The 14,850-nt window shown below is 42.1% G+C and overlaps 1 protein-coding gene across 1 annotated transcript; it reads right to left on the reverse strand.

The window, feature by feature from the left end:
- Positions 1–7,143: 7,143 nt before the first annotated feature.
- ampm1 (Methionine aminopeptidase 1) lies at positions 7,144–10,135 on the reverse strand. The gene is given in 4 exon segments (NM_001160648.2): positions 7,144–7,801; positions 8,022–8,131; positions 8,626–8,677; positions 9,860–10,135. Coding segments are annotated over 4 exon segments (540 nt in total). The 5' UTR covers positions 10,130–10,135; the 3' UTR covers positions 7,144–7,693.
- Between the last annotated feature and the right edge of the window lie 4,715 nt (positions 10,136–14,850).

Raw genomic sequence — 14,850 nt, forward strand, 5'->3', positions numbered from 1 at the left:
GGCGGTCCAGACCGCATCCCGAGCCACATCCATAGAGAATGCGCAGACCAGCTGGCCAGAGTGTTTACAGACATACAGTGAATTCAAAAAGTATTCTGACCCCTTGACTCTTTCCACAAATTGGCAACAGTGCCTCTTCAACCTCAGGAGGCTGAAGAAATTCAGCTTGGCCCCTAAGTCCCCCATTAACTTCTACAGATGCACAATTGAGAGAATCCTGTCGGGCTGCATCACTGTCTGGTACAGCAACTGCACCAAATGCAACCGCAGGGCTCTCCAGCGAGTGGTGCGGTCTGCCCAACGCATCACCGGGGTCACAACCCCTGCCCTCTAGGTAATCGCGACTGAAAAACAGCTTCTCTCAAGGCCATCAGATTGTTAAATAGTCGCCACTAGCTGGTATCCTGCCCTGAACTTTAGTGACTGTCAAAAGGTTACTGTACCTTAGACACTGCTACACTATGTACATAGTCAAGGAACCCTGGTCACTTTAATAATGTTTACATAACGTTTTACCCACTTCATATGTATATACTGTATTCTAGTCAAGGCCTATCCTATTTAACCATTGCTGTACATACAGTATTCAGACCCCTCAAATTTACACAATGTTACGTTACAGCCTTATTCTAAAATGAATTAAATTGTTGTTTTTCCTCAATCTTCACAATACCCCATAATGACAAAGAAAAAAACATGTTTAGAAAGTTTTGTACATTCATTTAAAAAAACTGGAATATCACATTTGGACACGCCTATTCATTAAAGTATTATTTTATTTTTACTATTTCCTACATTGTAAAATAAGAGTGAAGACATCAAAAACTATGAAGTAAAACTTTTTGGTTACTACATGAATCCATGTGTGATTGATTGAGATTATATATATATACACACACACACAGCTCAAAAAAATAAAGGGAACACTAAAATAACACATCCTAGATCTGAATGAATGAAATATTCTTATTAAATATTTTTCTCTTTACATAGTTGAATGTGCTGACAACAAAATCACACAAAAATGATCAATGGAAATCAAATTTATCAACCCATGGAGGTCTGGATTTGGAGTCACACTTAAAATTAAAGAGGAAAACCACACTACAGGCTGATCCAACTTTGATGTAATGTCCTTAAAACAAGTCAAAATGAGGCTCAGTAGTGTGTGTGGCCTCCACGTGCCTGTATGACCTCCATACAATGCCTGGGCATGCTCCTGATGAGGTGGCGGATTGTCTCCTGAGGGATCTCCTCCCAGACCTGGACTAAAGCATCCGCCAACTCCTGGACAGTCTGTGGTGCAACATGGAGTTGGTGGATGGAGCAAGACATGATATCCCAGATGTGCTCAATTTGATTCAGGTCTGGGGAACGGGCGGGCCAGTCCATAGCATCAATGCTTGCAGGAACTGCTGACACTCCAGCCACATGAGGTCTAGCATTGTCTTGCATTAGGAGGAACACAGGGCCAACCGCACCAGCATATGGTCTCACAAGGGGTCTGAGGATCTCATCTCGATACTTAATGGCAGTCAGGCTACCTCTTGCGAGCACATGGAGGGCTGTGCGGCCCCCCAAAGAAATGCCACCCCACGACTGACCCACCGCCAAACCGGTCATGCTGGAGGATGTTGCAGGCAGCAGAACGTTCTCCACGGCGTCTCCAGACTCTGTCACATGTGCTCAGTGTGAACCTGCTTTCATCTGTGAAGAGCACAGGGCGCCAGTGGCGAATTTGCCAATCTGTGTTCTCTGGCAAATGCCAAACGTCCTGCACGGTGTTGGGCTGTAAGCACAACCCCCACCTGTGGACGTCGGGCCCTCATACCACCCTCATGGAGTCTGTTTCTGACCGTTTGAGCAGACACATGCACATTTGTGGCCTGCTGGAGGTCATTTTGCAGGGCTCTGGCAGTGCTCCTCCTTGCACAAAGGCGGAGGTTAGCGGTCCTGCTGCTGGGTTGTTGCCCTCCTACGGCCTCCTCCACGTCTCCTAATGTACTGGCCTGTCTCCTGGTAGTGCCTCCATGCTCTAGACACTACGCTGACAGACACAGCAAACCTTCTTGCCACAGCTCGCATTGATGTACCATCCTGGATGAGCTGCACTACCTGAGCCACTTGTGTGGGTTGTAGACTCCGTCTCATGCTACCACTAGAGTGAAAGCACCGCCAGCATTCAAAATTGACCAAAACATCAGCCAGGAAGCATAGGAACTGAGAAGTGGTCTGTGGTTACCACCTGCAGAACCACTCCTTTATTGGGGGTGTCTTGCTAATTGCCTATAATTTCCACCTGTTGTCTATTCCATTTGCACAACAGCATGTGAAATGTATTGTCAATCAGTGTTGCTTCCTAAGTGGACAGCTTGATTTCACAGAAGTGTGATTGACTTGGAGTTACATTGTGTTGTTTAAGTGTTCCCTTTATTTTTTTGAGCAGTAATATATATATATATATATATATCCCTGAGCTGAGCTCCCTTTGCCAGCTTTACACACACTTGGTATTCTCTCAACCAGCTTCACCTGGAATGCTTTTCCAACTGTCTTGAAGGACTTCCCACATATGCTGAGCACTTGTTGGCTGCTTTTCCTTCACTGCGCTTGAAAAACAAATGATAGTCCCACTAAGCGCAAACCAGATGGGATGGTGTATCACTGCAGAATGCTGTGGTAGCCATGCTGGTTAAGTGTGTCTTGAATTCTAAATAAATCAGTGTCAACAGCAAAGTAAAACCACTCCTCCATGCTTCACGGTGGGAACCACACATGCGGAGATCATCTGTTCACCTACTCTGCATCTCACAAAGACATGTCGATTGGAACCAAAAATCACATCCTCGAGTCTTCTTGGGTATGACGCTATAAGCTTGGCACACCTGTATTTGGGTAGTTCCTCCAATTCTTCTCTGTAGATCATCTCAAGCTCTGTCAGGTTCGATGGGGAGTGTCCCATCTGCACAAAAGAACTCTGAAGCACTGTCAGTGACCATCAGGTTCTTGATCACCTCCCTGACCCTTCTCCCCCGATTGTTCAGTTTGGCTGGGTGGCCAGCACTAGGAAGAGTCTTGGTGGTTCCAAACTGATTCTATTTAAGAATGATGGATGCCAAATATGTACTTGGGGACCCTCAATGCTGCAGAAATGTTATAGTACCCTTCCCCAGATCTGTGCCTCGACACAATCCGGTCTCGGAGCTCTACGGACAATTCCTTCAACCTCATGGCTTGGTTTTTGCTCTGACATGCACTGTCAGCTGTGTGCCTTTCCAAATCATGTCCAATCAATTGAAAAATGTGGAAAAGGTCAAGGGGTCTAAATACTTTCTGTATACTAACCAACATATTCTTCAGATATACTACATCGTCTATACTAGAGGTCGACCGATTAATCGGAATGGACGATTAATTAGGGCCGATTTCAAGTTTTCATAACAATTGGAAATCTGTTTTTGGAAGCCGATTATGCCGATTTTTTTATATTTTTTACAACTTTATTTAAAGAGGCAAGTCAATTAAGAACACATTCTTATTTTCAATGACGGCCTAGGAACGGTGGGTTAACTGCCTTGTTCAGGGGCAGAACGACAGATTTTTACCTTGTCAGCTCAGGGATACAATCTTGCAACCTTACGGATAACTAGTCCAACGCTCTAACCACCTGCCTCACGAGGAGCCTGCCTGTTACACGAATGCAGTAAGAAGCCAAGGTAAGTTGCTAGCTAGCATTAAACTTCTTAGAAAAAATAATAACTACACATGGTTGATGATAGTAATAAAACTAGTATCTATCAACTCCCAAGATTAGGCTGGTGTAACCGATGTGAAATGGCTAGCTAGTTAGCAGGGTGCGCGCTAATAGCGTTTCAAACGTCACTCGCTCTGAGACTTGGAGTAGTTGTTCCCCTTGCTCTGCATGGGTAATGCTGCTTCGAGGGTGGCTGTTGTCGATGTGTTCCTGGTTCAAGCCCAGGTAGCGGCGAGGAGAGGGACGGAAGCTATACTGTTACACTGGCAATACTAAAGTGCCTATAAGAACATCCAATAGTCAAAAGGTATATGAAATACAAATGGTATAGAGGGAAATAGTCCTATAATAACTACAACCTAAAACTTCTTACCTGGGAATATTGAAGGAACCACCAGCTTTCATATGTTCTCATGTTCTGAGCAAGGAACTGAAACGTTAGCTTTCTTACATGGCACATATCGCACTTTTACTTTCTTCTCCAACACTTTGTTTTTGCATTAATTAAACCAAATTGAACATGCTTCATTATTTACTCGAGGCTAAATTGATTTTATTGATGTATTATATTAAAATAAGTTTTCATTCAGTATTGTTGTAATTGTCATTAGTACAAATAAATAAATTGAAATCTTTTAAATTATTATTATATATAGATTTTTTATTATTAAACATATATTTTATTTTTTATTATAATCTTTATTTTATTTAAATTGGCCGATTAAATCGGTATCGGCGTTGAAAAATCATAATCGGTCGACCTCTAGTTTATACATCCCATAACATTCATATTCCGGATTCTGACATTGCTCTACCTAATATTTCTAAATGTCATTATTTTACTTTTTAAATATGTATTGTTAGATATTACTGCACTGTTGGAGCTAGGAACAAGCATTTAGCTACACCGCAACATCTGCTAAATACAATGGGGCAAAAAAGTATTTAGTCAGCCACCAATTGTGCAAGTTCTCCCACTTAAAAAGATGAGGCCTGTAATTTTCATCATAGGTACACTTCAACTATGACAGACAAAATTAGAAAAAAAAATTCCAGAAAATCACATCGTAGGATTTTTTATGAATTTATTTGCAAATTATGGTGGAAAATAAGTATTTGGTCAATAACAAAAGTTTCTCAATACTTTGTTATATACCCTTTGTTGGCAATGACAGAGGTCAAACATTTTCTGTAAGTCTTCACAAGATTTTCACACACTGTTGCTGGTATTTTGGCCCATTCCTCCATGCAGATCTCCTCTAGAGCAGTGATGTTTTGGGGCCATTGCTGGGCAACACGGACTCTCTCTCCAAAGATTTTCTATGGGGTTGAGATCTGGAGACTGGCTAGGCCACTCCAGGACCTTGAAATGCTTCTTACGAAGCCAATCCTTCGTTGCCCGGGCGGTGTGTTTGGGATCATTGTCATGCTGAAAGACCCAGCCACGTTTCATCTTCAATGCCCTTGCTGATGGAAGGAGGTTTTTACTCAAAATCTCACGATACATGGCCCCATTCATTCTTTCCTTTACACGGATCAGTCGTCCTGGTCCCTTTGCAGAAAAACAGCCCCAAAGCATGATATTTCCACCCCCATGCTTCACAGTAGGTATGGTGTTCTTTGGATGCAACTCAGCATTCTTTGTCCTCCAAACACAACGAGTTGAGTTTTTACCAAAAAGTTATATTTTGGTTTCATCTGATCATATGACATTCTCCCAATCTTCTTCTGGATCATCCAAATGCTCTCTAGCAAACTTCAGACGGGCCTGGACATGTAATGGCTTAAGCAGGGGGACACGTCTGGCACTGCAGGATTTGAGTCCCTGGCGGCGTAGTGTGTTACTGATGGTAGGTTTTATTACTTTGGTCCCAGCTCTCTGCAGGTCATTCACTAGGTCCCCCCGTGTGGTTCTGGGATTTTTGCTCACCGTTCTTGTGATCATTTTGACCCCACGGGGTGAGATCTTGCGTGGAGCCCCAGATCGAGGGAGATTATCAGTGGTGGTCTTGTATGTCTTCCATTTCCTAATAATTGCTCCCACAGTTGATTTCTTCAAACCAAGCTGCTTACCTATTGCAGATTCAGTCTTCCCAGCCTGGTGCAGGTCTACAATTGTGTTTCTGGTGTCCTTTGACAGCTCTTTGGTCTTGGCCATAGTGGAGTTTGTAGTGTGACTGTTTGAGGTTGTGGACAGGTGTCTTTTATACTGATAACAAGTTTAAACAGGTGCCATTAATACAGGTAAAGAGTGGAAGACAGAGGAGCCTCTTAAAAGAAGACGTTACAGGTCTGTGAGAGCCAGAAATCTTGCTTGTTTGTAGGTGACCAAATAATTATTTTCCACCATAATTTGCAAATAAATTCATTAAAAATCCTACAATGTAATTTTCTGGATTTTTTTCTAATTTTGTCTGTCATAGTTGAAGTGTAGTTATGAAAATTACAGGCCTCTCATCTTTTTAAGTGGGAGAACTTACACAATTGGTGGCTGACTAAATACTTTTTTGCCCCACTGTATGTGAATGAGACCAATAACATTTTATTTTGATTTGTTCGATCTTCCCATCGACATGATGGTGAACATCAAATTCTGCGAGTCACTGTGCAGAGTGAGACAAACTCGAGTTCTAGGCCATCTTGTCATCCCCAAAAGCCTTAGCCATCTGAACTGATCTTTTCACTGTGTCTCCATCAGACAAGGGCTTCTTTGCTTTCCCTAATTCAAGTGCTACTTGATAAGATGCCTTTACACAACATTCTTGTGTTGTAGTGGCTTCTGTAAAAAGGCACTGCTGTTTGTGTATCTTGGATTTTAGATTTGTAACGATGGCTGCACTAGCAGTACATCACTGGGGCAAAGCTGCCAGCCATTCAAGACCTCTACACCAGGCGGTGTCAGAGGAAGGCCCTAAAAATTGTCAAAGACCCCCCAGCCACCCCAGTCAGACTGTTCGCTCTACTACCGCATAGCAAGCGGTACCGGAGTGCCAAGTCTAGGGCAAAAAGGCTTCTCAACAGTTTTTACCCCCAAGCCATAAGACTCCTGAACAGGTAACCAAATGGTTACCCGGACTATTTGCATTGTGTGTCCCCCCCATCCCCTGGTTACGCTGCTGCTGCTACTCTGTTTATATTATATGCATAGTCACTTCAACTATACATTCATGTACATACTACCTAAATTGGCCCAACCAACCAGTGCTCCCGCACATTGGCTAACCGGGCTATCTGCATTGTGTTCCACCACCCGCCAACCCCTCTTTTTACACTTCTGCTACTCTCTGTTCATCATATATGCATAGTCACTTTAACGATACCTACATGTACATACTACCTCAATATGCCTGACTAACAGGTGTCTGTATATAGCCTTGCTACTCTTTTTTCAAATGTTTTTTTACTGTTGTTTTGTTTTATTTCTTTACTTAACACACATTTTTTCACGCACCATTGGTTAGAGCCTGTAAGTAAGCATTTCACTGTAAGGTGAAATACAACACCTGTTGTATTCAGCGCATGTGACAAATAAACATGGATTTGATTTGAATTCAGATAACTTTTGAAAAACTGGGCTCTGATGATCACGAATAACGGACATGACATTATCTCACTCGTGTCCCGGCGTGCCATTTGGATGGATGTGCCATGAGTGGAGAGACTAACCATGGCTACCTGGTGGCTGATCAGCAGTCAGGTGACAGTTACCTTATGGAGTGAATCCTCACCATCGAGGTTACCATGGTTACATAATTAATGATCAGCTTAGGTGGAATCTATGGCTGGGGCAGAAACCCATTTTTCTATGAATGATATCACCCGATGTTAAACATAGAAACAGTACACATTTCTCAGATAAAGTGTCATGTTTCAATAACACAATTCATGACAAAGAATACTAGCCTTGAGAAGATTTTCAAATGGACAGCAAAGGATTTCTTAAAACTTAAAAGCAACTGGAGGCAGTCTAGGAGGAGTAGCATTACCTAGTGGATGGTCGGCATAGTCAGGTCTTTCGATGTTACCGGGGACATGCCTCATGGGAGTCTACATGGGGAACCAATGACAGGAGAGTTGAGACATGATTACACAGCTTCCAGGGGCTAATGAATAAACTTTACACAAAGCTTGTGTGGCTTATGTCTATTAAATCATGTTGTGTTGACATATGTTGGACTACTATGTAGTCAAGAAAATAAGCTCCTACATAAAAGCTCTTATCGGCGCATTAGCCCAATTTAGAAATGTATCAGAAAGGTGGCCTTACGAGTGGGTAGTGAGGGCGTAGTCTGCCCGTGTAGCGGTAGCCAGGCCATGGGTCTGTGTTGGTGTCGTTCTCCACGCAGTTCTTTGCCTCATCCTGGTTCTTATCCTCCTCTGCAAAAAGAGAATGTAATATAGGACATCTGATTGGACAACATTTTGAAAGATCACAGTTAGGTGTTCACACATACAGATTAGACTACTCTTGGGCAAGTTTATCTTGTGAGGGCCCAGTGTGGGTTCAGGTTTTTTTTCCAGCCAAGCAGTAAAATGCCCAAGTCAACTAAACAATTGCTTTTTTTTTTTACATTGATAAATGTAATCCAGTGTGTTGCTGCATGGCTGAGGGGGAAGCCTGTACCGGATATCACAGATTGTCCACCCCTCCTCTAATGGCTGGTACGTATTACAATGTCAAAGTCCATTTTGAATGGCTACACCATTGCTCTATTTCAACATCAAAATTAGAGGAGGGAAAGGTTGGGCATTTATGCAGGCCCATGAAAAGAAAAAAAGAAAGCCCATGAAGCAACATGGTGATCTGTTTGAAAAATTATTTGGAAGTGAGTTGGTCTGTGTGATAGGATATTGCTAACGACACTACCTACTTGCTTTTTTGTGCATCTGCTTGTGAGTAGCCCAGCTCCCTTTGAAGCACTCCTGAATGAGGGGACAGAGAGGAGAGATATATCCATATGAGACTCTGCACATCAGGGGTGTGCGACCTTAAATCATCAATAGCAGCAGTATCTGCTGGCTGTTTGTTTCTCAATGGCACAAATTGCAGAATCAATTCCTCTAATCGTCTGTGGACTGGGATTTGTGCTTTCCTGCTCAATATTATACAAAGGCTGAGGGAGAGAGACCAATGGGCTCTGTATTGCACACATGCTACATAAACCACTTAACAGTTTATTTCAAGACTAGGTCAACGGCCAGTTGACCATGACTAACATCTCTGCTGCTCAGTTAATGGATTTTTTGACCAGTGTCCACCAGAACAGTGAGAGCAGCAGGAAAAAAATATCCCACCAACCAGCTGGCTTCATGGATAGAGGCTCTGACATAGCAGATCTGCCTACCTCCCCATCAGTCTCTGCCAAAACCGAATCTAGGCCTACTGCCAGACTGTGATAAGCTTTAAACTAATTACACCGCCTTTTACCTTTAATGACACACAGCTAAACCACAGACAGCCAAACATATTTATAACTAACCCATCTAAACTGAAACTGGGGCCTGCATTCTTCTTTCCTTGAATCCTTGGCAATTTCAATGATTGACATTTCAAACAAACAAGCCACAGGTGGGTTACTACAGCCAGGCCAGGATCGGAGAAATCAAATTAATTAGCATGGCTACATCAACATGTAGAAAGCATGCCTCATGCAGTGTAATTTAATTAATTGCAATAACCAATACCAATGGGTAAACTAGGCTAACTATCCAACAAGCTTGCTAGACTTCGAAGTTGATGCTTTTTAACAAACACCGCGCTAGCAAATGAGTTAACTAGTTAGAATACACAAACTACAATAAACTAAACAAGCATTTTTCATACGGGAGGATAATGTTAGCTATTGGCTTCAAATAAAGTTCCTAGCTAATGTGTTTGCAAACCATTGCTTTTTCGCTACGGTTTTAAGCAGAACATGCTTGTAGTTCGTTAGCTAGCTACTGTAGCTAACTAGCATCATATGCTAGGCTACTTAAAGGGGTGTGAGGAAACTCAATTAGGGCAACTCTGTCAGCGCTAGCTACCTCGTGATGAAGGATGCTGGGCCGTTGTGTGGATCATGTCAGACCCCTTTCAAACTGAATGAATTAGAAAACGAATGCTACCTGAGAGCAAAAGTATGAGCCTTGGATCCCGAGCTTGATACAGGTTGGACATTGAAGTTTGGCCTCGCTGCTACAGCCTTCTGTTTCGCATTCCCGTGTCTCGATAGCCGCCATGCCTGCCTGCAGTCTAGAGGGGTGGAGACTGGGAGGAGTGGACGGTCTGTCGGCTGGAGAAAACCTCGCCAGCGGGAGATATGTGTTCCCTTTTGCAGGGACATCACCGGATAGAAATTCCAATATGGCTGCCACCACAATGCCATATATGGACATGTGTGTGTGACGACCAAACTCAGTTGCTCTACTCGCATGTATCCTCTTTGTTTACGTTTTTTGCCTTTAGCTTGCGACACAGCCGTCAAGACATCATGGATGAGATTAATGGATCATCGGAAATGGGGATAAATATATGTATTTTTAAAACTCATCTGAATACGATGCTCACAAGTTATGTTCATAAAACGATCAACTAGCTAGTAAACTAGCTTGGTTAGCTAACGTTAGTTTAGCTAGCTACAAATAGAAAGATGAAAGAGATGGGTAAATATAGTGAAGAAATCAAAACTATGAAATAAAAAATTTGGAATGATGTAGTAACCAAATATATTTTTGGCATTCTCTCAACCAGCTTCATGAGGTAGTCACCTGGAATGCATTTCAATTAACAGGTGTGCCTTGTTAAGTTAATTTGTGGAATTTCTTCCCTTAATATGTTTGAGCTAATCACTTGTGTTGTGACAAGGTAGGGGCAGTATACAGAAGATATCCCTATTTGGTAGAAGACCAAGTCCATATTATGGAAAAGACAGTCCATCATTACTTTAAGACATGAAGGTCAGTCAATCCAGAACATTTCAAGAACTTTGAAAGTTTCTTCAAGTGCAGTCGCAAAAACCATCAAGTACTACGATGAAACTGGCTCTCATGAGGACCGCCACAAGAATGGAAGACCCAAAATTATCTCTGTTGCAGAGCATAAATTTATTTGAGTTACCAGACCAAATAAATGCTTCACAGAGTTCAAGTAACAGACATCTCAACATCAACTGTTCAGAGGAGACTGTGAATCAGGCCTTCAAGGTCGAATTGCTGCAACAACAAAAACACCACTAAAGGACACCAATAAGAATAAGAGACTTACTTGGACCAATTAACAAGAGCAATGGACATTAGACCGGTGGAAAGTTGTCCTTTGGTCTGGAGTCCAAATTTGAGATTTTTGGTTCCAACCGCCGTGTCTTTGTGAGACGCGGTGTGGGTGAACGGATGATCTCTGTATGTGTATTTCCCACAGTAAAGCATGGAGGAGGATGTGTTATGGTGTGGTGGGTTACTGGTGACACTGTGATTTGTTTAGAATTCAAGGTGCACTCAACCAGCATGGCTACCACATCATTCTGCAGCGATACGCCATCCCATCTGGTTTGGGCTTAGTGAGACTATCATTTGTTTTTCAACAGGATAATGACCCAACACACCTCCAGGCTGTGTAAGGGCTATTTTACCCAAGAATGAGAGCGATTGAGTGTTGCATCAGGTGAACTGGTCTCCACAATCCCCTGACCTCAACCAAATTGATAAGGTTTGGGATGAGTCGGACCGCAGAGTGAAGGAAAAGCAGCCAACAAGTGCTCAGCATATGTGGGAACTCCTTCAAGACTGTTGGAAAAGCATTCTAGGTGAAGCTGGTTGAGAGAAGTTTGCAAAGCTGTTATCAAGGCAAAGGGTGGCTATTTAAAGAATCTCAAATATAAAATATATTATGATTTGTTATATTATGATTTGTTTTTTGGTTACTAAAATCAAATCAAAGTTTACTTGTCAAGTGCACCGAATACCTTACAGTGAAATGCTTACTTGCAAGTCCTAACCAACAGTGCAATTTTTTATAAAAACATAGGTATTAGGTAAACAATAGATAAGTAAAGAAAGAAAAAAAACTGTAAAATGACAATGAAAATAACAGTAGCGAGGCTATATAAAGGTGGTACCGGTACATTGTCAATGTGTGGGGGCACCAGTTAGTGGGGCTAATTGAGGTAATATGTACAGTTGAAATCGGAATTTTACACACACGTATGTTGTAGTCATTAAAACTCATTTTTCAACCACTCCACAAATGTCTTATTCACAAACTATAGTTTTGGCAAGTGGGTTAGGACATCTACTTTGTGCATGACACAAGTCATTTTTCCAACAATTGTTTACAGACAGATTATTTCACTTATAATTTATTGTATCACAATTCCAGTGGGTCAGAAGTTAACATTCACTAAGTTGACTGTGCATTTAAACAGCTTAGAAAATTCCAGAAAATGATGTCATGGCTGTAGAAGCTTCTGATAAGTCAATTGGAGGTGTACCTGTGGATGTATTTCAAGGCCTACCTTCAAACTCAGTGCCTCTTTGTTTGACATTATGGGAAATCAAAAGAAATCAGCCGAGGTCTACAAAAATTGTAGACCTCCACAAGTCTGGTTCATCCTTGGGAGCAATTTGCAAATGCCTGAAGGTACCACGATCATCTGTACAAACAATAGTACGCAAGTATAAACACCACGCAGCCGTCATACCGCTCAGGAAGGAGACATGTTCTGTCTCCTAGAGATGAACATACTGTACCTTGGTGCGAAAAGTGCAAATCAATCCCAAAACAACAGCAAAGGACCTTGTGAAGATGCTGGAGGAAACAGGTACAAAAGTATCTATATCCACAGTAAAACAAGTCCTATATCGACATAACCTGAAAGGCCGCTCAGCAAGGAAGAAGCCACTGCTCCAAAACCACCATAAAAAATCTAGACAACGGTTTGCAACTGCACATGGGGACAAAGATCGTACTTTTTGGAGAAATGTCCTCTGGTCTGATGAATCAAAAATAGAACTGTTTGGCCATAATGACCATCGTTATGTTTGGAGGAAAAAGGGTGAGGCTTGCAAGCCGAAGAACACCATCCCAACCATGAAGCATGGGGGTGGCAGCATCATGTTGTGGGGGTGGTTTGCTGCAGGAGTGACTGGTGCACTTCACAAAATAGATGGCTTCATGAGAAAGGAAAAGGATGTGGATATATTGAAGGAACATCTCAAGACAAATGTGTCTTCCAAATGGACAATGACCCCAAGGATACTTCCAAAGTTGTGGCAAAATGGCTTAAGGACCACAAAGTCAAGGTATTAGAGTGGCCATCACAAAGCCCTGACCTCAATCCTATAAAAAAGTTTTGGGCAGAACAGAAAAGGCTTGTGTGAGCAAGGAGGCCTGCAAACCTGACACCGTTACACCATCTCTGTCAGGAGGAATAGGCCTAAATTCACCCAACTTATTGTGGGAAGCTTGTGGAAGGCTACCCGAAATGTTTGACCCAAGTTAAACAATTTAAAGGCAATGCTACCAAATACTAATTGAGTTTGTAAACTTCTGACCCACTGGGAATGTGATGAAAGAAATAAAAGCTGAAAGAAATAATTCACTACTATTATTCTGACATTTCACATTCTTAAAATAAAGTGGTGATCCTAACTGACGTAAAACAGGGAATTTTTACTGGGATTAAATGTCAGGAATTGTGAAAAACTGAGTTTAAATGTATTTGGCTAAGGTGTATGTAAACTTCCGACTTCAACTGTAGGTATAGTTAAAGTGACTATGCATAGATGATAAACGGAGAGTAGCAGCAGCGTAAAAGAGGGCTTGGCGGGTGGAGGGTGGCGGGACACAATGCAAATAGTCCGGGTAGCCGATGTGCTGGGGCACCGGTTAGTCGGGCTAATTGAGGTAATATGTACATTAATGTATAGTTAAAGTGACTATGTGTAAAAGAAGGGGGGGGGGGGGCAACCCAGTCCTGGTTGCCATTTGATTACCTGTTCAGGAGTCTTATTGCTTGGGGGTAAAAGCTGTTGAGATTACTTTTGGTCCTAGACTTGGTGCTCCGGTACCGCTTGCCATGTGGTAGTGGATAGAACAGTCTATGACTGGGGTGGCTGGGGTCTTTGACAATTTTTAGGGGCTTCCTCTGAAACCGCCTGGTGTAGAGGTCCTGGATGACAGGCAGCTTAGCCCCACTGTGGTACTGGGCCGTACGCACTCCCGTTGCCGTACCAGGCAGTGATGCAACCAGTCAGGATGCTCTCGATGTTGCAGCTGTAGAACCTTTTAAGAATCTGAGGATCCATGCCAATTATTTTCAGTCTCCTAAGGGGGAATAAGTTTTGTCGTGCCCTCTTCACGACTTATTCCATATGTGTTATTTCATAGTTTTGATGTGTTCACTATTTACCACATAGTAAATGTACAAAATAGTAAAAAATAAAGAAAAACCCTTGAATGATTAGGTGTTCTAAAACTTTTGATTGGTATTGTAAATTGCACAAGAATTCGATATTTTTAGATGTTTTAAGGCTGGCTATTGTTTTCTGTTTATTCAACTAAACCCACACGCTCTTCATCCACACAATATTTTTTTTATTTAACCTTTATTTAACCAGGTAGGCCAGTTGAGAACAAGTTCTCATTTACAACTGCGACCTGGCCAAGATAAAGCAAAGCAGTGTGACAAAAAACAACACAGAGTTACACGTGGGATCAACAAAAGTACGGTCAATAGAATAGAAAATAGAAAAATCTATATACAGTGTGTGCAAATGGAGTAAGGAGGTAAAGCAATAAATAGGCCATATTACCAAAGTATTTATAATTCAGCAAATTAATACTGGAGTGATAGATGTGCAGATGATGATGTGCAAGTAGAAATACTGGTGTGCAAAAGAGCTGAGGGATGAGGTAAGTAAGTTGGATGGGCTATTTACAGATGGGCTGTGTACAGCTGGAGCGATCAGTAAGCTACTCAGATAGCTGTTGCTTAAAGGTAGTGAGGGAGATATAAGTCTCCAGCTTCAACTTTACTGACCCTAAACCCACCTGACCTGCACCTGTGCATCACTAGTGACCACCTTGGCTGGTTATTTTGTAGGCTGAAATTAAGAGTATT

The sequence above is a fragment of the Oncorhynchus mykiss genome, chromosome 19 (genome assembly GCF_057628025.1).
Source record: "Oncorhynchus mykiss isolate SJ-2025 chromosome 19, ASM5762802v1, whole genome shotgun sequence".
NCBI lineage: Eukaryota > Metazoa > Chordata > Actinopteri > Salmoniformes > Salmonidae > Oncorhynchus > Oncorhynchus mykiss.